The sequence below is a fragment of the Schistocerca gregaria genome, chromosome 9, assembly GCF_023897955.1.
Source record: "Schistocerca gregaria isolate iqSchGreg1 chromosome 9, iqSchGreg1.2, whole genome shotgun sequence".
NCBI lineage: Eukaryota > Metazoa > Arthropoda > Insecta > Orthoptera > Acrididae > Schistocerca > Schistocerca gregaria.
In genome coordinates, this window is record NC_064928.1 from 256,451,569 (window position 1) to 256,475,638 (window position 24,070).

The window sequence follows — 24,070 nt, forward strand, 5'->3', positions numbered from 1 at the left end:
ACAATTTTCAAATACAGGGGTTGTACAGCCAACCACTCGCAAATAACTGTTTGGTAGATTGACCTAGGTTTTGACACCTACTAAGGACGTCTTCATCAGAATGAAATTTTGAGAAACCGTACAATTACTTTGCGAGAAAGCAATGGTCCGAATTTAGAAAGTATTTCTCCTGCATTAATGATTCGTATCAGGTAAGTTGGAAAAATGTCGACTGTTTTTTTTTCTGACACTGCAGATGTTTATTGAAAAGCTAATTACAGATTCAGCAAGACATCATACAGTTCAGAACTGTTTATATACAAATTATATCAAAAATCAAGTATCGTTGAGGTCCGTGGGAACAGCATCTATCCGTTCGTTGAATAAAAAGTGGTGTGGCACCTGAAACAATAGAAGACGGAGTTACTGTTTTTTATTTAGAAGTGAGATGAGAGCTGAAAAATAAAATCAAAATTACAAGACACATTCATAATGTTTTCTCGTGCAACGTATGGGTTGCTGGGTTGAATCAAAGCCTCGTCTTCATGTTTTTAGATAGTTCATGCAACGAAGCAGATGTAGTAATCGGTGTCAGTGGTATCATGATCTTAATACTGCTAGAAAACACAAGTGTCTGTTATTGCATTTGTGAGAGTTAAGTGGTTAGTTGCTTTAGTATTGATTGGTTCTCCCGCTATAATTCCTGCAAAGTAGCAATCGAAAATGCGTGTCGATGTATGTGAGAAAAGATGGAGTATAGGACTGTACACGGCCACCGATAATGTTGCTGCTTCGCATATGTGGCACATGGCAGCAGAACCTGTAATGGGTTGAGAGTACGCTATTGGACATTGATAAGACAACTTGTAAGCAGACAAACGTGGACAACGGTGGACAGTGTGGTTTCTCTGACTGCTTCAGATATCTACAAGAAGTTAGTAGCCATATGTGGCAAAAGAGCACCAGCGCGCATAACCGTATGAGTGTTGCTGGACGGAAGGAACTCTGCTGAAAAACGCTAAAGCACTGCGCTTCCAGGACGTGTACGCAAACCACGCAGTGCCCAGCGTCTCAATGACGTGATGCTGGCTCACAGCCGAATCATGTTTGACGAACTGGAGAAGGCAGCAGGTGCGTCACGGGCGATGCTCCACACCATGCTTCGTGAGGAGTTGAAGGTGTGTGCGGGACTGTCCCCCCACCACTGCGCGAGTGCAGATAACACCAACAGTTGCTGCAACTGCACAGTGGTGATCCAGCCGTGTTCTCTCAGCGTCTCGTCACGGCAGGAGAGTCACGGTTCTTCCATGAGACTCCAGGAAAGAACATCCAGTCTACTGAGCGCAAGCATACCAGGGACCCTGGACCCAAGGTGTCACGGCCGCCACTATTCGTGCAGAAAGAAATGCGACTGCGTTCTGCGATCAGGGAGGCGAGCTGCTGGCGGACTGGTTTCCTCCCAGTACGACCCTCAACAATGACTGGTGGTGCTGTTAGCTGATGCACTCGACAACGTCGCCACAGAATATGGGGCCGTGGCGCTCCGCTCCAGCACGACAATGCTCGACCACAGGCCAGTCTCCATACGACCGCCACCGCGTGTAAACTAGGGTTTACTGCGCAGCCAACTCCTCCATATTCGCCGGATATAGCTCCTAGCCACTGTGCCCTACTCGAAGCGGTGGAACAGGTCATGCGACTCCACTACCAATGACCAACTTCATGTAGTTGTCTGAAAGTGGCGCCGGAATACGGTAGCTGCTAGACCGCTGACAAAAATGCATAGACATTGGTGGGGAGTACCTGTAATATGGTCTTTATACGTTTGTTCGGTAAATGGTTCCTGTGAACGCAAAAATAAAAAATTGTGGCAATCATTGTTGAACGCTCCAAGTATATTCGACTCTAGCAGATTTGTCTTTTTCAGAAACATTTCTCTTGCTACTGTCAGTCTGCATTTTAGTTCTCTCTACCTCAGCCCTCGTCAGTTATTTTACTGTCCAAATAGCAAAATTCACATACTACTTTAAGCGTCTCATTTTCTAATCCAATTCTATCACCATGACCTCCTTCAATCCACGTAGATTCCATTATTGTTGGTTTAGTTTTTTTTTGTATGTTCATGGAAACAGCAGCGACTGGAAAGAATTAGTAAATTTTTTAATTAGAAATCGGTCTTGATCGCATAATTTTTTTAAAGTATCGGTTTCGATCTGTGTAAGATCATTCTCAGGCCAGTTACTGAATGATGGAGACGCTGGCTCGGAGCAGGAACTGCTCTGGGAAGGCTTGAAGGTCAACTGCTCTTGTTCAACTTTGTCGATATTCCTTTGTATAATTCCTTGCCGACGTACTATGCATTCTGTTCAACTGGTTTTTCAGTTCCTTTGCCACCTCTGACAGAATTATAATGTCATCGGAAAAAACTGCAAAGTTTTTATTTGTTTCCCATGATCCGTTTTCAAATTTCTCCTTGATTTCCTTTACTAGGTTGCCCGGTGTACAGAGAGGACAACACGAGACATAGGCTGCAACCCTATCTCACTCCCTTCTCAACTACAGCTTCCTTTTCATTGTCCCCGAGTGTTAAAACTGAACTCTGGTTTCTGTGTTTTACACCTGTTGCCTAATGTTACACCTAATGCCACAGATTCAATCTGCGTATCTCTGCCGTGGCTTTACATCTAATATTTGTGAATTCTTGGAAATGGCGTATTGCCGATACTGCGATACCAGAATAAAAGCTCCTACTCCCGTAACCGGAATAAGACGGTATTTAAACCTACTTGAACAGTTGACCTCCGCTCTCAAGAATCATACCTTTATCTTTAACTTTCCTATCAATTTTTCTAGCAATGACGTCGCGCTGTGGGTAGATAACGAACTCGCATTTCAGGAGCCTGCGGTTGAAATCCCTATTGGTCATTCAGGTTTTAGATTTCTCGTGGTTTCCCTAAATTGCTTAAGGTGAATGCTGAGTTCTTTCTTCCGAAAAAAAAACACCGACCGATTTCCTCCCGTATACTTCACCTATCCGAGTCGCTGACGTCGTTGTCGACGGGATATTGCACCTCAATCGTCGTTTCAAAGTGAAGGGAGGGACCTGAGAGTAGACAGGTGAGTGGGCGTGGTTTCTTTTGGCACTGGACTCACCTGCGACAGTCGCGTCGCCCGTCGCTCTACCCCCATGGGTTCCAGTCCTTCTTGATGGTCAGCGTGATGGGCACTGGAACTGCTGGAACGCTGGAAGCCGCTTTGGCCGCGGCCGCTGCAGCCGCCGCTGATGCAGCTGCCGTACGCTAGCGCAGAGAGCAACGCGTATGTTGTACTCCATCGTGACTCATTAGTACGAGAATGAATGAGGATGAAGAGAAACAGAGGAAAAAATATTGTAGCACAATTTGTATACAAGAACAGGAGTACCTCATGCCAAGCACTATTGAAAAATATTTGAATATCACAAGAATCAATAAAGGCATACACCTCCTCCCTTTTCAAGAAAACTTCCATATACAAAAAGCATTAACACGAAACAAATAGTTTGATCAATGACCAAATACCCACTGAAAACCGGAGATTATATAAAATAATTGAAGAAATCATATAAAAGGAAGGGCTTTTCCATCCTACATTCTGCCTCACTCAACAACCCCTCCCCCGCCCCATATCCCGAATTTCTTTTAACTTTTTGATCCTCTCCCTTTTCCCCAACTCACTCTCCATCGCAATGCAGTGCATTTACTGTCCATTCATCTTTGCTTCTCCCTCCCTCCCCCCCCCTTCACCTACTCACCACACATAATTTAAACTTCATCGCTACTCCTTAAAGTAATTAAATAGAGTAATACACATACAATGAATTACAGAGACGGAGAAAAAACAAGAAAAAGTGGTTGTAATGTTGGCAATACTACAAAACATAATGAAAAAAAAACAGTGAATAGCTGTGCATGAAATTGTGCTATGTTAGACGTGAGAAATGCATAGTTCTGCAAAGCAGCATAAAAGTAGACCACAATTTTCATTTCGTAACGAAGAAAGGAACCAAAAACACTGTAGCAGTCGGCATTTCCTGACGTAGGCGAAAAACCAAGCAAAAATTATCGTAACTAAAAACAAACAACTTCTTAACATACTGTGTTTCGATCTAGAAAACAAATCAAATAGTAAATACCTTTAATTACAGACCACTGATGATGCTTCACTTCAGTATAGCGAAACGCGTCTGGTGAGAAAAGCACGCATTTTATTGTAGTTTTAATGGCGGAACAAAATTACCATCAGGAATTCTAAAGCAGCTACGGAAAACACGGCCAAACAATTGAAGAATTTAAGAACGTATAGGTTTACAGATTTACAGGCCATCTACAGAGTCTCAGTCGCCAATTTTTTAATGGAGGGAAGAGAGGGTGGCAAAAATTGTAGAGGAAGACAAATGCTTGGTTGCAGAAAGCAGACCCAAATGTAAGTAGACTCCACTAATTCTTCAGAGACGGCGACACTTAGGGAAGATAGAGTAGCGTTGAGAGCGGCATCAAACGAGCCTTGTGACTGAAGACTACATGTCTCACTGCGTCCCACTGACTGCTGCTAGACAGCCGCAAGCAAGGGGCGCGCTACATCCCTCTGCCGGATCAGACAATGTTTCATTCACTTGAAATCAGGTAGCACGCCGCAGCTGGACTGGGTCCAGTGAAATAGCCAGCTGTGACTGAATAACACAAGTTAGAAGCGGCAGTGTTAATTAAAACGAGAGAGCTGGACGAAAGTAAGTGAACTGTTCAGTATTTCGTAACTAGTCGCCATAAATGGTTATACATTTATACGGGAGCTGTGAGATAAGACGGTGAGTCATTTCATGGGAAAATTTTTTTGTGGCTGCCTACACAACCATGGTTGTACTTCAGGAACGCAGTTCTTCGTCCGAGGGAAGTGGATGACTACGAATATCTTTCTGCAGATTTCGAACAATGTGGAAGTTTCTTATGGAGTATGTGTAAAGGTGTCCCTGCGAAACTTCTGCAGCGTACATTTTTCCATGAAGGCATTGACAGTCTTGTCTCACAGTGGGATAAATATATGAATAGTTATGGCGACTGCTTTTTAAACAATAAAGAGTATAGCTATTTTTTTCCATCTATATCGTTTTCATCTGACTGTCCCTTGGAATAAGTTGACATTGATGCATGGAAAAGGTGGTTCTTCAGTGGATGGTTGTCGTTCTTCAACTGTACTACACGGGTTTCTCCCACATGGATCACAAACTTTCTGTTCATGTTCGATACAGACCATATTCATGTTTTCGTCTCACATGTGGACTGATATATTAATTTATATGTCACGTCTGATGCGAAGTGATGCCGACAGATGTTCTGTATACTGCCTCATAACAAGTATGCCGTCGAAGTTGCCCAGTGATAAACAAACGGAACAAATTTACAGCCTGTAAAGGACAAGGTTTCAGTTTGAAAATTATATCCAGGCTGTGGACGGATGTACAGACAAGGGTATCATAATGTACTTGTTACCCTTATTACTTTCAAGCAATAAAACATTTTTTTTACAAAGTTAGATCTCACCCTCGTTGACCTCCCAAGTCTCACTCTTTGTTTGGATATGAACATTCTGACAAAACGAATTACGTAATTTATGCTCAGATCACTGATTGAGCCTTTGCTAATTACCCTGATTACATTCGAGAAATTAAATATTTTATTGGGAACCTAGACTTCACTGTGGTCAATTTGACACTCTTTCTGTCTATTTCCCACTCTTTGTTTGGCTACGAAAATTCGGTAAAAAATCGAATTTCTAGGGAGTTTGAGCAAAAGGAAGCTGTAAGGACCGGTCGTGAGTCGTGCTTGGGTAGGTGACATGGTAGAGTACTTACCCACGAAAGGCAAAGGTCCTGAGTTCGTGTCTCGGTCTGGCACACGGTTTAAATCCTCCGGGCATTTTGTTATTTTTTACTATTTTTTTCTGACGTTTAAAAATACCGTTAAAAACTCTTTTCACCTGGATAGTTATTATGATTTTCTATTTCGACATAGCTGTCATCAAACTGTGTGACTGAATGAAATGTTGTTGTTGTGGTGGTTTTCAGTCCCGAGACTGGTTTGTTGCAGCTCTCCATGCTAATCTATCATGTGCAAGGTCCTTCATCTCCCAATACCTACTGCAGCCTACATCCTTCTCAGTCTGCTTAGTGTATTCATCTCTTGGTCTCCCTCTACTATTTTCATCCTCCACGCTGCCCTCCAATACCAAATTGGTGCTTCCTTGATGCCTCAGAACATGTCCTACCAACCGATCTCTTCTTCTAGTCAAATTGTGCCACAAACTCCTCTTCTCTCCAGTTCTGTTTAATACCTCCTCATTAGTTATGTGATCTACCCATCTAATCTTCAGCATTCTTCTGTAGCACCACATTTCGAAAGCTTCTATTCTCTCCTTGTGCAAAGTATTTATCGTCCACGTTTCACTTCCATACATGGCTACACTTTCAGAAACGACTTCTGACACTTACATCTATACTCGATGTTAACAAATTTCTCTTCTTCAGAAACGCTTTCCATGCCATTGCCAGTCTACATTTTATATCCTCTCTACTTCGACCATCATCAGTTATTTTGCTCCCCAAATAGCAAAACTCCTTTTCTACTTTAAGTGTCTCATTTCCTAATCTAATTCCCTCAGCATCACCCGATTTAATTCGACTACATTCCATTATCTTCGTTTTGCTTTTGTTGATGTTCATCTTATATCCTCCTTTCAAGACACTGTCCATTCCGTTCTTCCAAGACCTTTACTGTCTCTGACAGAATTACAATGTCATCGGCGAACCTAAAAGTTTTTATTTCTTCTCCCTGGATTTTAACACCTTCTCCGAACTTTTCTTTTGTTTCCTTCACTGGTTGCTCAATATACAGATTGAATAGCATCGGGGAGAGGCTACAACCCCGTCTCACTCCTCTCCCAACCACTGCTTCCCTTTCACGCCCCTCGACTCTTATAACTGCCAGCTGGTTTCTATACAAATTGTAAATAGTCTTTCGCTCCCTGTATTTTACCCCTGCCACGTTCAGAATTTGAAAGAGAGTATTCCAGTCAGCATAAGGGAACAATTGACAGGAATGGGGGAAAGAAATACAGTAGAAGAAGAATGGGTAGCTTTGAGGGATGAAATAGTGAAGGCAGCAGAGGATCAAACAGGTAAAAAGACGAGGGTTAGTAGAAACCCTTGGGTAACAGAAGAAATATTGAATTTAATTCATGAAAAGAGAAAATATAAAAATGCAGTAAATGAAGCAGGCGAAAAGGAATACAAACATCTCAAAAATGAGATCGACAGGTAGTGCAAAATGGCTAAGCAGGGCTGGCTAGAGGACAAATGTAAGGATGTAGAGGGTTATCTCACTAGGGGTAAGATCGATACAGCCCACAGAAAAATTAAACAGACCTTTGGAGAAAAGAGAACCACTTGTATGAATATCAAGAGCTCAGATGGAAACCCAGTTCTAAGCAAAGAAGGGAAAGCGGAAAGGTGGAAGTAGAGAATATTATGGAAATGGAAGAGGATGTAGATGAAGATGAAATGGGAGACATGATATTGCGTGAAGAGTTTGACAGAGCACTGAAAGACCTGAGTCGAAACAAGGCCCCAGGAGTAGACAACATTCCATTAGAACTACTGAGCCTTGGGAGAGCCTCAAACGTCAAGAAGAAAATAATAATCCCAATCCAAAAGAAAGCAGGTGTTGACAGATGTGAAAATTACCGAACTATCAGTTTAATAAGTCACAGCTGCAAAATAATAACGCGAATTCTTTACAGGCGAATGGAAAAACTGACAGAAGCCGACCTCGGGGAAGGTCAGTTTGGATTCCGTAGAAATGTTGGAACACGTGAGGCAATACTGACCCTACGACTTATCTTAGAAGAAAGATTAAGGAAGGGCAAACCTACGTTTCTAGCATTTGTAGACTTAAAGAAGGCTTTTGACCATGTTGATTGGAATACTCTCTTTCAAATTCTGGAGGTGGCAGAGGTAAAATACAGAGAGCGAAAGGCTATTTACAATTTGTACAGAAACCAGATGGCAGTTATAAGAGTCGAGGGGCATGAAAGGGAAGCAGCGGTTGGGAAGGGAGTGAGACAGGGTTGTAGCCTCTCCCCGATGTTATTCAATCTGTATATTGAGCAACCAGTGAAGGAAACAAAAGAAAAGTTCGGAGAAGGTGTTAAAATCCAGGGAGAAGAAATAAAAACTTTGAGGTTCGCCGATGACATTGTAATTCTGTCAGAGACAGTAAAGGTCTTGGAAGAACGGAATGGACAGTGTCTTGAAAGGAGGATATAAGATGAACATCAACAAAAGCAAAACGAAGATAATGGAATGTAGTCGAATTAAATCGGGTGATGATGAGGGAATTAGATTAGGAAATGAGACACTTAAGGTAGAAAAGGAGTTTTGCTATTTGGGGAGCAAAATAACTGATGATGGTCGAAGTAGAGAGGATATAAAATGTAGACTGGCAATGGCATGGAAAGCGTTTCTGAAGAAGAGAAATTTGTCGACATCGAGTATAGATTTGAGTGTAAGGAAGTCGTTTCTGAAAGTATTTGTATGGAGTGTAGCCATGTATGGCAGAGAAGTATGGTCAATAAATAGTTTGGACAAGAAGTGAATAGAAGCTTTTGAAATGTGGTGCTACAGAAGAATGCTGAAGATTAGATGGGTAGATCACATAACTAATGAGGATGTATTGAATAGAATTGGAGAGAGGAGGAGTTAGTGGCACAACTTTACTAGAAGAATGGATCGGTTGATAGGACATGTTCTGAGGCATCAAGGGATCACCATTTTAATATTGGAGGGCAGCGTGGAGGATAAAAATCGTAGAGGGAGACCAAGAGATGCATACGCTTAACAGATTCAGAAGGACGTAGGCTACAGTAGGTACTGGGAGATGAAGAATCTTGCACAGGATAGAGTAGCATGGAGAGCTGCATCAAACCAGTCTCAGGAGGTAAGAGCACAACAACAACAGCGGCCAAACAATGGCACTACAAACATCAAAAGTTGTTTTGGATCACTCCTCCTGACAAAACTCCTGAAGACAGACGTTGACTGTGGATACTGTATCGGAGACACAGTCCCCTTGACTGTTCAGAGATGTCACTAAACCCGCCTAAAGATGTAAACAAATATGCACGAGCAGCGCCTATTAGACGGAGGGGGTCCGTGAGCCGATCAGTTCCATTCATTCCAGCAGGAAGGAGGCACACGGCTCGTGTTGTCTGTAGTCCAACCACGCCTAGACGGTCAGTATTGCAATTCGATCGCATCCGCATTATTACTTTGTGTCCAGGAGTCGCGGAATCGACAAAAGTGATGTTGTTCGGACATGGAGGTGGTACAGAGAGACAGAAACTGTCGATGACATGCCTCGCTGTAGGGTATGACCGGTATCCACGGATTATGGTTCGGAGAAACCCTGACAGCAACGCCACCATGTTGAACAATGCTTTTCGTGCAGCTACAGATCGTCGTGTTACGACTCAAACTGTGCGAAAAAGCCTGCACGATGCCAACTTCACACCCGACGTCCATGGCAACCACGACACCATGCAGCGCGGTACAGATGGGCCCAACAAGATGCCGGATGGACCGCTCAGGATTGGCATCACGTCCTCTTCACCTATGAGTGTTGCGTATGCATTCAACCAGACAACTGTCGGAGACGTGTTTGGAGGCAACCCGTTCAGGCTGAAAGCCTTGGACACACTGTCCAGCGAGTGCAGCAAGGTGGAGATTGCCTGCTGCGTTGGGGTGGCATTATGTGGGACCGACGTACGCCGCTGGCGATCACGGAAGGCGCCGTAACGGCTGTACGATACGTGAATGCCATCCTCTGACCGAGAGTGCGACCACATCGGCAGCATGTTGGCCAGGCGATCGTCTTCATGGACGACAATTCGCGCACCTATCGTGCACATCTTGCGAATGACTTCCTTCAGGATAACGACATCCTTCGACTACAGTGGGCAGCACGTTCTCCAGACATCAACTCCATCGAACATGTCTCACATAGATTGGAAAGGGCTGTTTATGGATGACGTGACCCACCAACAATTCTGAGGGATCTACGACGAATCGCCGTAGAGGAGTGGGACAATGTGGGCCAACAGTGTGTAAGGGGTTCACCACCCTGCTGGGGCAAATGTAATTTCGATGTATTGTTCACGCGCTGCCCGCGACAGAAAATACCATTGCTGCAACAGAGTCGCAGGTCAGAGCAGTCTCGGCAGCAGTTGCAGTCGCTCGCTGCTGCAGAGCAGTTGTAGTCTGTCGCTGGTGCAGCGCAGCTCATAGCCACGTATTGTAAGGTAAATTATATTATTTTTATTGGCATGCGCGTAGTTAATATCTTAATATGAATCTTTTTATGACTCGCCAGCACCAGTTGACCCGGATTTGTAATATTCAGATCTTGATCAGTAATGTAAAAGACTTTCAGAATAAAAATTAAGCGAGTCCTCTTTGACCACCCAAAACTTCGGACAAACCCCCGACCCTACGGTCGGGCCGTCTCCTTCTGAGTCGTAATTATCATATTTAATGAGAAAGCTCCAAAACTGTATTAATAATTTGCTCTAGACATTTCTTGTTATTCTCTCTGTTATTTAACACTATAGAATAGAGGAGGAGAGGAAGTGGGGAGGCGGAGGCGGCGCGCCCACCTGGACGGCGGCGGCGGCGTGGGCGGCGGCCTGCGCCCTCTGCAGCGCGTCGGCGGCGGCGGCGGCGGCGTCGGCCCGCCGCTGGGCGGCGGCGGCGGCCGCCTCCTTGGCGGCGGCCACTTGGACGCCCTCGGAGGCGGCGTCGCGGGCGGCGGCGGCCTTGGCGCGCGCCGCAGAGGCGGCGTGGGCGGCGTCGCGGGCGGCGGCCAGCGCGGCGCCCAGCTCCGCCGGGCTGGGGCCCACCGGCACTGTGTGGCATGGGGGCCAACTTAACGGCTGCACCGCCGGCCGCGGACAGTCCGCTCGCACGGAACTCAAATTGCGTGCCGCACCGAGGCTCGAACTCGGGCCACTGGGCCAAAGCTGTGAGGACGGGGCGTGGGTCGTGCTTGGGTAGCTCAGTTGGTGGAGCACTTGCCCGCGAAAGGCAACGGTCCCGAGTTCGAGTCTCGGTCCGGCACACAGTCAATCTGCCAGGAAGTTTCAAGAATATCTTTGTTAGTCACATTCATTCCATTCCATTGTGACCGGCTTGTGTAGCATCATTTTTGGATTATTTTAAATTGAAAAAAAAGTCTGGGTTGCAAAGTTATTTCATTTCCATAAGACGTTCTGTCCGTTTTTGGTCAACATCAGATTGTCTACAAAACATTAAAATGCGGCACAACTACATTTATGAGCGCCCCCGCAGAGATAGGTACGCAGAGTGTGGTGCGTATAAATTGGAATGCAGTGACTGCGAAATGGCTTGTATGGTGTGTCTCTCCCGAGAGTCGTCAGGCACCTTTTCTCCGGTGCTGCAGCAGATATATATGAATCTTCGTTTGTGCATTGTGTAGCTGGGCTCAGTCCAAACAAATACCGTTAATCACTTCTCACATGCGGCGTCCAGAAGCAGCGGGGAACATCGGTTCGTTTCCCTTTACAGACAAAATTATATTGAAGAGCGGAATTTTACGTGCCCATTCGACAGAGCACCAGGAGGTTAGTCTAAAGCGACGTTCCTCTTATGGAATCGTATTAACGAGAACGGCAAAACACGGAGAATAATCAGTAGCTACTCAAGCGGCCACTGAGCAGAGTTGCTGCATTGGCGTCTCCAGGAAACGTGGACCAGGGCAGTGTTGTGGCTGCTGGAGCACCCGTTATTGTTGCAGATTTTCTGTCCCTGTTAGTACATATCTCGCGACAGATTTTGAAGAGCTCTATCGTGTTGGCATACAGAATTCAACTTTAAAAAAATCTTTTTCGTTGTGACGGGAAACTAACGTACATTTTCCCCCAGAAAGGGCGTCGCTTGAAAGACGTGATGAACAGTATTGTTTTATGGTTTAATTCAGCTACACAACGGACTATCGAAATTTCAGATACCTGCCGGAACACCAGTGAAAATGCGTCTGATGACTCTCAGGTGGGACATTCTCTCTAGGCCAGACCGCCAGGACGTTTAAGACTACGTTCAGTGAGCATCTTCCAACTGACAAAGGCCAGGTTAAACAGTGTTCCGCTTCTACCGAGCGTCTTGAGTCAAGGGGATACCAGTCTCCCACATTGGGAAACTTGAGAGTGGTACATCTTACTCAGAACGTGGGGGGAAAAACTGCATTCGCTCGAAGGAGCTAGAAATGGCTGAACACCTGTGTGGATAATTCGCTGAACGATCAACTTATTTGTAAAAATATAGTTTATTACTATTCCGTGCTACAGATTTTGACAATGTTGGTGCACTGACACTTTCTGGTTTCCGTTATAAGTCGTCTCACAAGACAGAATAATTAAGTTATTGCCCTTTTGGTTTGAGAGAAGTTACGGCAAGGTTTGCTACTAGAGTTTTTAGGAGACTTTTTATATTGTATGTGACATATCTTCTTTTTTACATTTTTAAATTTTTGTATTTGCTCCTTTTTAATGTCTAAGGATGCGTCTTTTTTATTTTGAAACTCCTGATTCTGGTACCTTGATATTCGGACTTTTTCATTACTGAATAACTGCGCTGTCAAGTCCATTTCAAATTTTACCAGTATTACGTTCTTACATAATCTGTATCATTTCTCATGTTTTGCACATACGCCTTGTAGCCTATTCGTCTTACATTTATATTCGTTCACTCGCCTTATATCTGGTTCCGCACGCCACCTGGCCACTTTTTGGTACACTAGCGCCGTGCGTGCTTTCTAGCCTGCCACAATATTTGTGCGAGCACTAAAGGGACACACTCTGCCGCGCTGAGCGTGATGGCGCATCTGGACTCGAGTACGCGTGCTGCTCCGCTCTGCTGTCTACTGTTGTGCTTAAGGTAAGACGGTTTCTTCAAATATTTCTTGTGGCATATTGTCGTATGTTCTTTCTTTTACTAAGGCCCACCTCTCGTTCTTCACGGCCCTGTGACGGATGGGTTCTACATCCAGCAACTTTTACTTAAGTTTTAATAAATGTTTTAGTTTATTTATTCGCGTCGTCGTTCAAGATAGGACCATGTCCCTTCCTCTAATTGTTCTTACGGATTGTTTTGTTGTTTTGTAGACAGTTCGATGATGTCCCAGAAAGGTGAAACGCGTTACTGAAATTAAATAACTTTGCGACCCAGTCTGCTTTTCTTCCAATTAGAAATCATCTGCCGGCCGTGGTGGCCGAGCGGTTCTAGGCGCTTCAGTCGGGAACCACGCGACTGCTTCGGTCGCAGGTTCGAATCCTGCCTCGAGCATGGATGTGTGTGATGTCCTTAGGCTACTTAGTTCTACGTTCTAGGGGACTGATGACCTCAGTCTAGTGATGTCCTTAGGCTAGTTAGTTCTACGTTCTAGGAGACTGATGACCTCAGATGTTAAGTCCCATAGTGCTCAGAGCCATTTTCTTGAAATAATTTTTGTTCATGGGGTCTGCAAGTTAATTTTAGAATTTGGCAACATTAGAGTGCAGAGAGTGGACGTATGCCCTTAATGTTGCCAACCCTGCCCTACATAGGACGCAATTTGTGTCATTGGTCCCATCCGATTAGGGAAGGATGTTGGCCGTAGCGATTCAAAGGAACCATCCCAGCATTTACGCTGAAGCGATTTAGGGAAATCACAGAAGAATCAGGATGGTAGGAGGCAGGTTTGAACCGTCGCCCTCCCGAATGTGAGTCCAGTGTGCTAACCACTGCGCTACCTCGCTCGGTTCTCTAAACGTGTGCAACAGTTTAACTAACGTCAACTCCGGTCGCTGCCCCAGCTGGCCATACAGGTCTCCTGATCTGACAGCGTGCGTTTGCTGCGCGTGGGGAGCGCCCAAGCCTAAGGTGTATCGGAACAGCCCTCGTAGTCTTAAAGAGTTGCAGCAGAACGTTTCGGATGAAATTGCGGCAATTCCAGCTGTCTAACTTCCGTTCACCTGCAGAAACTTGATGACCAGGGGCCAAAAATGGTGGTCATTTTCAACATTTGCGACAGTAAGGTTAGCACTGTATTTCCTTTCCTCTTTTGTGTTTTTGTACCCTGGTCCTCTGTTCTCCGGGCCACCTTTATTTGCCCCACCCTGCAGGACGTTCTCGCCACTACATCTGCACTACTGGCCATTAAAATTGCAATACCAAGAAGAAATGCAGATGATAAACGGGTATTCCTTGGACAACTATATTGTACTAGAACTGACATGTGATTACATTTTCACGCAATTTGGGTGCATAGATCCTGTGAAATCAGTACCCAGAACAACCACCTCTGGCCATTATAACAGACTTGATACGCTTGAGCATTGAGTCAAACAGAGCTTGGATGGCGTGTACAGGTACAGCTGCCCATGCAGCTTCAACACGATACCACAGTTCATCAAGAGAGACGTTTCCAATTGGTGAGATCTGGAGAATGTGCCGGCCAGGGCAGCAGTCGAACATTTTCTGTATCCAGAAAGGCCCCCACAGGACCTGCAAAATGCGGTCGTGCATTATCCTGCTGAAATGTAGGGTTTCGCGGGGATCGAATGAAGGGTAGAGCCTCGGGTCGTAACACATCTGAAATGTAACATCCACTGTTCAAAGTGCCGTCAGTGCGAACAAGAGGTGACCGAGACGTGTAACCAATGGCACCCCGTACAATCACGCCGGGTGATACGCCAGTATGGCGATGGCGAATACACGCTTCCAATGTGCGTTCACCGCGATGTCGCCAAACACGGATGCGACCACCATGATGCTGTAAACAGAACCTGGATCCATGACGGAAAAAATGACTTTTTGCTATTCGTGCACCCAAGTTCGTAGTTGAGTACACCATCGCAGGCGCTCCTGTCTGTGATGCAGCGTCTAGGGTAACAGCAGCCACGGTCTCTAAGCTGATAGTCCGTGCTGCTGCAAACGTCGTCGAACTGTTCGTGCAGATTGTTGTAGTCTTGCAAACGTCCCCATCTGTTGACTCAGGCATAGAGACGTGGCTGCACGATCCGTTACAGCCACGCGGATAAGATGCCTGTCATCTCGACTGCTAGTGATACGATGCCGTTTGGATCCAGCACGGCGTTCCGTATTACCCTCCTGAACCCACCGACTTCATATTCTGCTAACAGTCATTGGATCTCGACAAACGCGAGCAACAATGTCGTGATACGATAAACCGCAATCGCGATAGGCTACAATCCGACCTTTATCAAAGTCGGAAACGTGATGGTATGCATTTCTCTTCCTTACACGACGCATCACAACAACGTTTCACCAGGCAACGCCGGTCAACTGCTGTTTGTGTATGAGAAATCGGTTGGAAACTTTCCTCATGTCAGCACGTTTGTGGATGCTCTGAAAAGCTAATAATTTGCATATCACAGCATCTTCTTCCTGTCGGTTAAATTTCGCGTCTGTAGCACGTTATCTTCGTGGTCAAACAATTTTAATGGCCAGTAGTTTAGTTATAATAGTGCGATTTCAGTGAGTGTGAATGTATTAGGATATTCATAGCAGCAACCTTAAAAAGTGATATTTTTTTTCACTAATTGCAAATGGCTTAGTTTATCTCGCGGTACAATCGTCGCCATATGTTTGCAGATGTGCAGCTTCATAGTTCGGAGTTTGGCATGAAGGTCAGCCGAACTTTCTTTCATTCTTCTCTAAGCGATAAATCCTAGTGCCGACCTTCTTATTTAATAGTTAATTTGTCTACATGTCATTTCAGAATCATCGCAGCTCGTGGTCTTGCGGTAGCTTTCTCGATTCCCGTGCACAGGGTCCCGGGTTCGATTCCCGGCGGGGTCAGTGATTTTCTCTACCTCGTGATGACTGGGTGTTGTGTGCCTTTCGTCGTCAATGACTCGCAAGTCGCCGAAGTGGCATCAACTAAAAAAGGACTTGCAATACGGCTGCCGAACTTCCCCGCATGGCCAACAATACCATTTCATGTACTTGACTAGCTGCAGAACCGTAACTACTTCGCAGTCTTGTATGTTGTAGGGCAGTGTACGAGGGAAATGAAGGTTCTCAGCGAAACAGAAGTTACCCGCCCCGCTTCCCACACACACGAGAACAAGTGACCACTCTCTCCCCCGCCATCTGACTTAAACGGTACAGGGAAATTACAGAAAACGTAATTGCCAGTATCAGATGTGGATTATGTCTGCAGTCCTTTCTAATACGAAACGAGAATATTACGACACCTCACTGAGTCTTGCGATGCCATCTCAGGTGAGCTGCGGCATTGTATTAGGTTTTACGTAGCGTTGCACAACAAGAACAGCCGGCCAAGAACCTGAAACGCTGGTGTATGTCGCTATTGCTTCTGCCAGCCAGTATCAACAAGCTGTAACGAGTTCACGTACTCTGAGGCCAAGCAATTCGGTGAAGCAGGTGTGCCACCTCTACAATTGACAGAGTGGCAAATACCTACAGCCCTATATCTCAGTAATAGCCACTCCCAAATAAGCACAGTGACGTGTCATATTCCTAGTACCACCACCTAGTGTCAAAAACCAGTACGCAATTTAATAGCACATGTTCCCAGTAGCTCAGTGAATGGGAATGACTGTGTATCTCATACCAATAGCAGCACGCATTATGGGCATGTGCTCACGAGCAGACACACCAACATGTCACGTTGCTGCGATCACCAACTAAAGCGCGCGTCATTTACGATGGCGGCCGAGTTTAGGTTCGTTCTGCGAATCTGACGTCACAAAACACAGTCAGCCAATGAACAGAGAACGATGTTGCCAGAGCTCGACTGCAGTGCATAGCACGGACGAGTGTCTTCAGTTTTGGAAACGTTCAGTCGTAAATAAAGTAATTGAACAAAAGCAATGTCTTGATAGCAAACTTTCTTTTGTAGAAAGTTTGGAAAAAGCATTCTCTATACTAACTGCTTCATATTCTATTAATTAATTAAACCAAACAAGCAATAAGCCTCCCAATTCAGGTTATAGCAAGGAAATTCATTCTCACCAACCGCTTTTTCGCAATAAAGAACAGCGGTAATTGTTTATTCCCTATTGTACTTCGGCGGAAACGTGAGTAATTCATAGTCATACCATCATTGTTTGTCGGTATTTTGCATGATTGTTTAAACTACTCCAGGAATTCTACTGAACGACGAGCTGCCAAATGACAGGTTCCGAGTTCAAATATGGTTCAGCACTTGATATTTTCTTTATTTTAAAACAATATCGAAGTGTCTTACTTCATTCATTTACATTCGTTTGAATAAATTTTTTAAACTTTCTAGTGCCAACTAAAATCGACCATACGGAAAGTATACGCTGTGGACTTTTATCTCTGCAAAATCTTCAAAATTTCGTGCAATAGTTTACTACATTTAATGCTGCACAATAACTGAGTTGAACATCGAAACAAAATTAAATTATTTATGGGGGGAAGGTATCAGTCAAGAAGATGTGTAAAAATCAAATTTTTGTTCCAAATAGTTTTTGTGAAATCGAATGATATGTGAGTCAAAGCAGTCGAAACACCGTGTGTCTGCACAGGCGAGCAGTGCAGTGATGACAAAATCGCGCACAGCGCACAGCGCACGTCTCTGAAGTAGCGGAAGGGTCAATGCGGCCGTGGTGGCTTTACTTCATAAACTGCGCCCTCCCTCCTAAATGTATGTTTGCTAAATACACTATGGCGCTGCTTCTCTTGGCGCGTACAGCTGGCAGCGCAGCAATCTCCCGCGTCTGGGCGGGCATGAGCGAGCCGGCGAGATAAAAGAATTCAGCTATAGAATCAATAGCCAATAACCACTTTAATAGCTCTCTGGCGCTATATCTGAATGAAATAAGGTTACCAATCGTGTTCCCTCAATGTGTAATTAACACTGTCTACGCTGAACCTTAAGAATGGCTAGTTACAAGCAAATTAACTAGCACGTCACGGTATTCTATCAAGTATTATCTACAGCCAGCAACTAGTTTGATGGCACTGGCACTCACCATCTACCTAAAGCAATGGCACCAATTTTATTACCTAAATGTGTATCCCATACGTCTTAAGTTTCCTAGTCACAAGCAAATATGCTGGCGTGGGACATTACTACGAGCACTTGCTCGTGCCCATAGCCAGTAACCCGTCAAACGGAACTTGGACGAACCAGCGCAGACGAGCGTAAGTATCAACCGTATTAGCAGAACTGTAGCCATTATCATGAGCTTATGAACTGCTGTTCAAAAGCAAATATACTGGCATGTCCGTATGGTCAAAAGATGTTATCCACAGCCAGTAATCAATTCCCTGGCATTCAATCGGTGAGCTCAGTGGAGCACGGGTACCAACTATATTGGCATTAGCTTTATACTTCCAGAATGATTAGCTACTAGCCATTACATTGGTTAATCAGCAAATTGAATCAGTGGTAACAACTGCATTGGATGTGTTTACACTCCTTTACTAGAATTTCCTGCTTGAATTAGGGACGCGCTTCGAAAACAGTTCGTTTGCCGTGCAGCAATGAGTGGCATCGGATGCTGGCTGTGGAAAAACTGTAAATGATGAAACTGCCGCTGACAAACTTATTTCAGTATACTGTACTTTTGGTATTGTTAACTGATCCCTCCGTCCCCGTAACACTAGCGAGTTGCGCCTGGGAAGAAGGACTGTCGGTCAGTCTCCTGGTCACTTCGCGAGATGCATGTGCGAGGAAGTAATATGTCTCTGGACCCTTCCTACAAATTCAATAGTGAACCCCTCCGTGATGCATAACGTCTGCCAATGGAGTATGTTGAACATCTCCGTAACGATGTCGCGCCAACTAAACGACCCCGCGATGAAACGCGCCGCTCTTCGTTTGATCTTCTCTATCTCTTCCACCAGACCTGCACGGTAAGGTCCCAGACAGATGAGCAATACTCAAGATCGGCCGAACAAGCGCGTCGTAAGCCATTTATATCGTGAACGAGTTACATTGCCTTAAGGTTCAAATGGCTGTAACCACTATCGGATAGCATCTGAGGTCATCAGTCCCCTACACCATGCCCGAGTCAGGATTCGAACCTGCGACCGTAGCAGCGCCGTCGTTCCGGACTGAAGCTAATGCCTTAAGGTTCTTCGTACGAATATCAATCTGGTATCTACTTTTTGTACTATTTGTTTTATGTGGCCTGTCCGCTTAAGGTCGCTCTGGATAGTTACTGCAAGATATTTCACAGTAGATGCTGTTTCCAGCAGTTTCTGATCAATAGCGTAATTGTACAGTAGTGGCTTTCTTATCCTACCTATGCGCAATATGTTCCATTCATTTATAATGTTAGAGGTTAGTTCGAGAAATGAACTACAAAATGAAGTGATGAAGGAAGAAGTTAAGAGATAAATTCTTACAAGATGGAGAGATAGGCTGAGAATTATTCCAATCTGTAACGTAGCAAAGGACTTCAGAGGAATGGAACTTAGTTCGCAGAAGAATCACAGAGATTATTTGGAGAAATGAAGTAGAAAAAAATGGTAAAAATGTCTCTGAGCACTATGGGACTTTACATCCGTGCTCATCAGTCCGATAGAAATTAGAAATACTAAAACCTAACTAACTTAACGACATCACACACATCCATGCCCGAGGCAGGATACGAACCTGCGACCGTAGCAGTCGATCGACTCCTGACTCTAGCGCCTAGAACCGCACGGCCACACTGACCAGCAATGAAGTAGAGAATGAATCGTGAAATCCATGGACAACTTACAAGAAGAATAAACCATTTGTCAAACATCAGTCTCCATGGAAGCAGATATAATTTCGTGATACAAGATGCTCGAGAGAGGTAATTTACAAATTAAGAATACTATGTAAAAGGAACTGGAAAAATCTGGACCGAAAGAAGCAGAGTACGAAATCAAAATAAAAAATTGGTGGGATAGAAAAAAGAATTGTAATGAGAGATGGTGGAATCTGGAACGAAAGTTTGACTCAGAGCAATAAATTGTCACAGTAGAAAAGGGGAGATACGAGAGAAAATCGTGAAGAGAGAAAACGGGTGAAAATAAAAAGGATATCATAGGAAAAAGACGAGAAAGTACAAAAGAGATGGAAGATTGAAGAAAGAAGGGAGAAGAAGAAAGAGAGAAGATAGACCAGAAATAAGAGAGGAGAAGGGAAGCTTAATTTTGTGTCTAATGTGTTTGAGACACTGTAGTCTGGATGTAGATAGGAATGAGTGAAAATCTGTCTAACGTCGTGACGTACGCAGAGTCGTGTGGCGAGTGAGAGGATGAAGTTCAAAAAGAGTAGAGCGAGGGTGGCGATGAAGAGTAAGTTAGGGAAGCCAGTGGAGAGAGGGAGAGAGAGAGAGAGAGAGAGAGAGAGAGAGGGCGGCCGTGCACTCACCGGCGATGTGGGGCTGCGACTTGGCGAGCAGCTTGCCGACCAGGAAGGGGTCGTCCAGGGGGTATGCGGGGGCGGAGGGGGTGGGCGGGTAGCCCAGGGCCAGCACGCCTCTCTTCGCCAGGTGTCGCTCTCCGGAGGGCAGCGACTCGGCGAGGCAGGCGACGGCCAGGGAGAGCAGCAGCTGCAATCAGAGCCACCAGCTGCCGACAACCAAGTACCTCGCTAACTTTGTCAGTGTAGGTGACTCACGTTCAAACGCAGTAGCTACAGTTCTGGAATACCTGGACAAGTGTTCGAGGGGTAGCCATAAAGTTTTAAATGTTGCTGTTGTTGTTGTTGTTGTTGTTGTTGCGGTCTTCAGTCCTGAGACTCGTTTGATCCAGCTCTCCATGCTACTCTATCCTGTGCAAGCATCTTCATCCCCCCGTACCTACTGCAGACCACATCCTTCTGAATCTGCTTAGAGTATTCATATCTTGGTCTCCCTCTTCGATTTTTACCCTCCACGCTGCCCTCCAATACTAAATTGGTGATCCGTTCATGCCTCAGAACAAGTCCTACAAACCGAACCCTTCTTCTAGTCAAGTTGTGCCACAAACTCCTCTCCTCCCCAATTCTATTCAGTACTTCCTCATTAGTTACCTGATCTACCCATTTAATCTTCAGCATTCTTCTGTAGTTCTGGAATACCTGTACTTGTGTTCGAGGGGTAGCCATAAAGTTTTAAATGTTGTTGTTGTTGTTGTTGTTGTTGTTGTTGTGGTCTTCTGTCCTGAGACTGGTTTGATGCAGCTCTCCATGCTACTCTATCCTGTGCAAGCTTCTTCATCCCCCAGTACCTACTGCAGTCTATATCCTTCTGAATCTGCTAAGTGTATTCATCTCTTGGTCTCCCTCTACGGTCTTTACCCTCCACGCTGCCCTCCAACGCTAAATTTGTGATCCCTTGATGCCTCAGAACATATCCTATCAACCGGTCTCTTCCTTTTGTCAAGTTGTGCCACAAAGTCCCCTTCTCCCCAATTCCATTCAGTAGTACATCATTCGTTATTTCATCTACTCAACCGTTATTTCATCTACCCATCTAATCTTCAGCATTCTTCTGTAGCATTTGGAAAGCTGCTATTCTCTTCTTGTCAAAAATATTTATCGTCCATGTTTCACTTCCATACACGGCTACACTTCACACAAATACTTTCAGAAACGACTTCCTGACACTTAAATCTATACTCGATGTTAACAAATTTCTCTTCTTCAGAAACTCTTTTCTTGCCATTGCCAGTCTACATTTTATATCCTCTCTACTTCGACCATCATCAGTTATTTTGCTCCCCAAATGGCAAAACTCCTTTACTACTTTAAGTGTCTCATTTCCTAATATAATTCCCTCAGCGTCACCCGATTTCACTCGACTACATTCCATTATCCTCGTTTTGGTTTTGTTGATGCTCATCTTATACCCTCCTTTCAAGACACTGTCCATTCCTTTAAGCTGTTTTTCGAAGTCCTTTGCTGTCTCTGACAGAATTACAATGTCATCACCGAACCTCAAAGTTTTTATTTCTTCTTCATGGATTTTAATACCTACTCCGAACTTTTCTTTCGTTTCCTTTACTGCTTACTCAATATACAGATTGAATAGCATCGGGGAGAGCTACAACCCTGTCTCACTCCCTTCCCAACCGCTGCTTCCCTTTCATGCCCCTCGACTCTTGTAAATGCCATCTGGTTTGTGTACAAATTGTAAATAGCTTTTCGCTCCCTGTATTTTACCACTGCCACGTTCAGAATTTGAAAGAGAGTATTCCAGTCAACATTGTCAAAAGCTTTCTCTAAGTCTACAAATACTAGAACGTACGTTTGCCTTTCCTTAATCTTTCCAATACCTTCGGGAAATCTAGAAATGTTGTATCTTTCTGTATCCATAATTGGTAGTGTTTTCTTGTGAGGAAAGGGGCGATGCTTTCTAAGACCATGCCGATTCCACTCTCAAGAAAACGTATTATTTTCGAACTGGGAATGAGTTCGAGAATTCTGTAGCAGACCGATATTAGGAATATTGGTCTGTACTGATAGACAAAGAACCCTGCGCCATACACCGTAAGGGGGCTTGCGGAGCGTGAATGTGGAGATGTATTGTGCAGCTTGACTGAAAAAAGGAATAGGTCGGGAGGACACATCCTGAGTTATCACAGCATAGTTTGTTTGACGACTGAGAGAAGAACAGATAGTGAAAATCTTTGTGCCCTACAGTAAGTTGCTTCGAGTGCATTTCTGCACAGGGCCCACTACTGTGGCGAGCTGTATCAAACGAGTCTTCAGACCGAAGAGCTCAGCAGCAGCATAGATGCCAGTTTCCGCAGTATGTACTACCGACCGTGCTGATTTGTGGGCTTAACCTACTCTGTCTCAAGAAATTTATGACATTCTGAGAACACGTACGGGGATTGTGCAACAGACCGATGTTAGAAATGTTGGTTGTTATTGGTATTTGAAGAACCCTCCGCCACACACCATACTGTGGGTTGAGGAGCATAAATGTGGGAATGTATGGTGCAACTTGACTGAAAAAAGGAGTAGGTCGATGTTGTGTACATAGTTCCGAGTAGTCAGCGCGTACACAACTTTCCCACTAGAGCGCGCCCCGCTAAGCACAAGAGCGCAGGTGCAGCACTCGTCCGTCTCCGCTCTACGAGATGGCGCTGCCATAAAGACGGACCATATTCTGCTTCCGTCGATCCGCGTATTAATATGTAACGCAGCCAATGAGATTGCTGCTAAGGTAGAACCTTTTCTCCTCGCGGATCACACTCGCGCAGTGATACCTGAACGCTCGAGGTATTATAACGAGTGTACAGTCCCCCGATCCGTCAGTCTGCATTAGTCTGTACCAGTCTATAACCAAGTTCCAGTCTGCGCCTAATAAGATTTTCATATTCCTGTAGATAGCCATGAAGATAAATGAATAGACACTTTGTCAAGTATCAGAGTTATGTGAGAATAAGATTAACGTACCAAGGCCAAAGGAACTTCAGATTGTCAATTGTAAATAGCATCCAGTACGAAGTTAAGTAGTTTTTAGGCTTGTTATTATTTTAATAAATTTGTGGAAAAATTAATCAAGTTCTGTTTAAAGTTGGTCACTGTCAATCTGCTACTCTAAGCGTGCAAGTGGCATTTCTATCGTCTGATCTAAAGACAGAAGATAAACACGCCACGATAAGACCACGAACATATTGCTGACAATCGCCTATTTCGTTAGAGCGACAAGTCAAATAATCTGATGGTGTGTGTGCGTGTGTTCCTAAGGTCTTACAGTACGCACAGCAGAGTCGAGAAGACATCTCCTGAGCCATCAAAGAATAGTTGGTTTAGCAACTGAGAAAAGTATATATGGGGAAAATCTCTGTGCTACAGAGTAAGATGCTTCACGTGCATTTGGGCACTGGGCAAACTATAGTGGCGTGCTGTGTCAATCGAGCCTTCAGACACAACACCGTACCCGTCAGTACCTACTACAGAGACGTACCCGTTGTACCTACTACAGAGACGCGCAGTCTACTCACCGCGATGTTCCTCAT

The 24,070-nt window shown here is 44.7% G+C and overlaps 1 protein-coding gene across 1 annotated transcript; it reads right to left on the reverse strand.

The window, feature by feature from the left end:
- Positions 1-237: 237 nt before the first annotated feature.
- On the reverse strand, positions 238-24,070 carry LOC126291546 (uncharacterized). The gene is made up of 5 exons (XM_049985046.1): positions 24,056-24,070; positions 20,490-20,670; positions 10,723-10,803; positions 3,133-3,278; positions 238-381 (listed from the first exon to the last, which is right to left on the reverse strand). Exons 1-5 carry the CDS (start codon positions 24,068-24,070, stop codon positions 316-318), a joined length of 489 nt encoding a protein of 162 aa, XP_049841003.1. The 3' UTR covers positions 238-315.

What these genes read in the sequence shown, in the direction of transcription:
- LOC126291546 (XM_049985046.1), bottom strand. An exon ending in ACGCCGCCGCCGCCGTCCAG is followed by an intron (nt 3,279 to 10,722) that starts GTGGGCGCGCCG and finishes TCTCTGCGCTAG; the next exon opens with CGTACGGCAGCTGCATCAGC. An exon ending in GGGCGACGCGACTGTCGCAG is followed by an intron (nt 382 to 3,132) that starts GTGAGTCCAGTG and finishes CTATTGTTTCAG; the next exon opens with GTGCCACACCACTTTTTATT.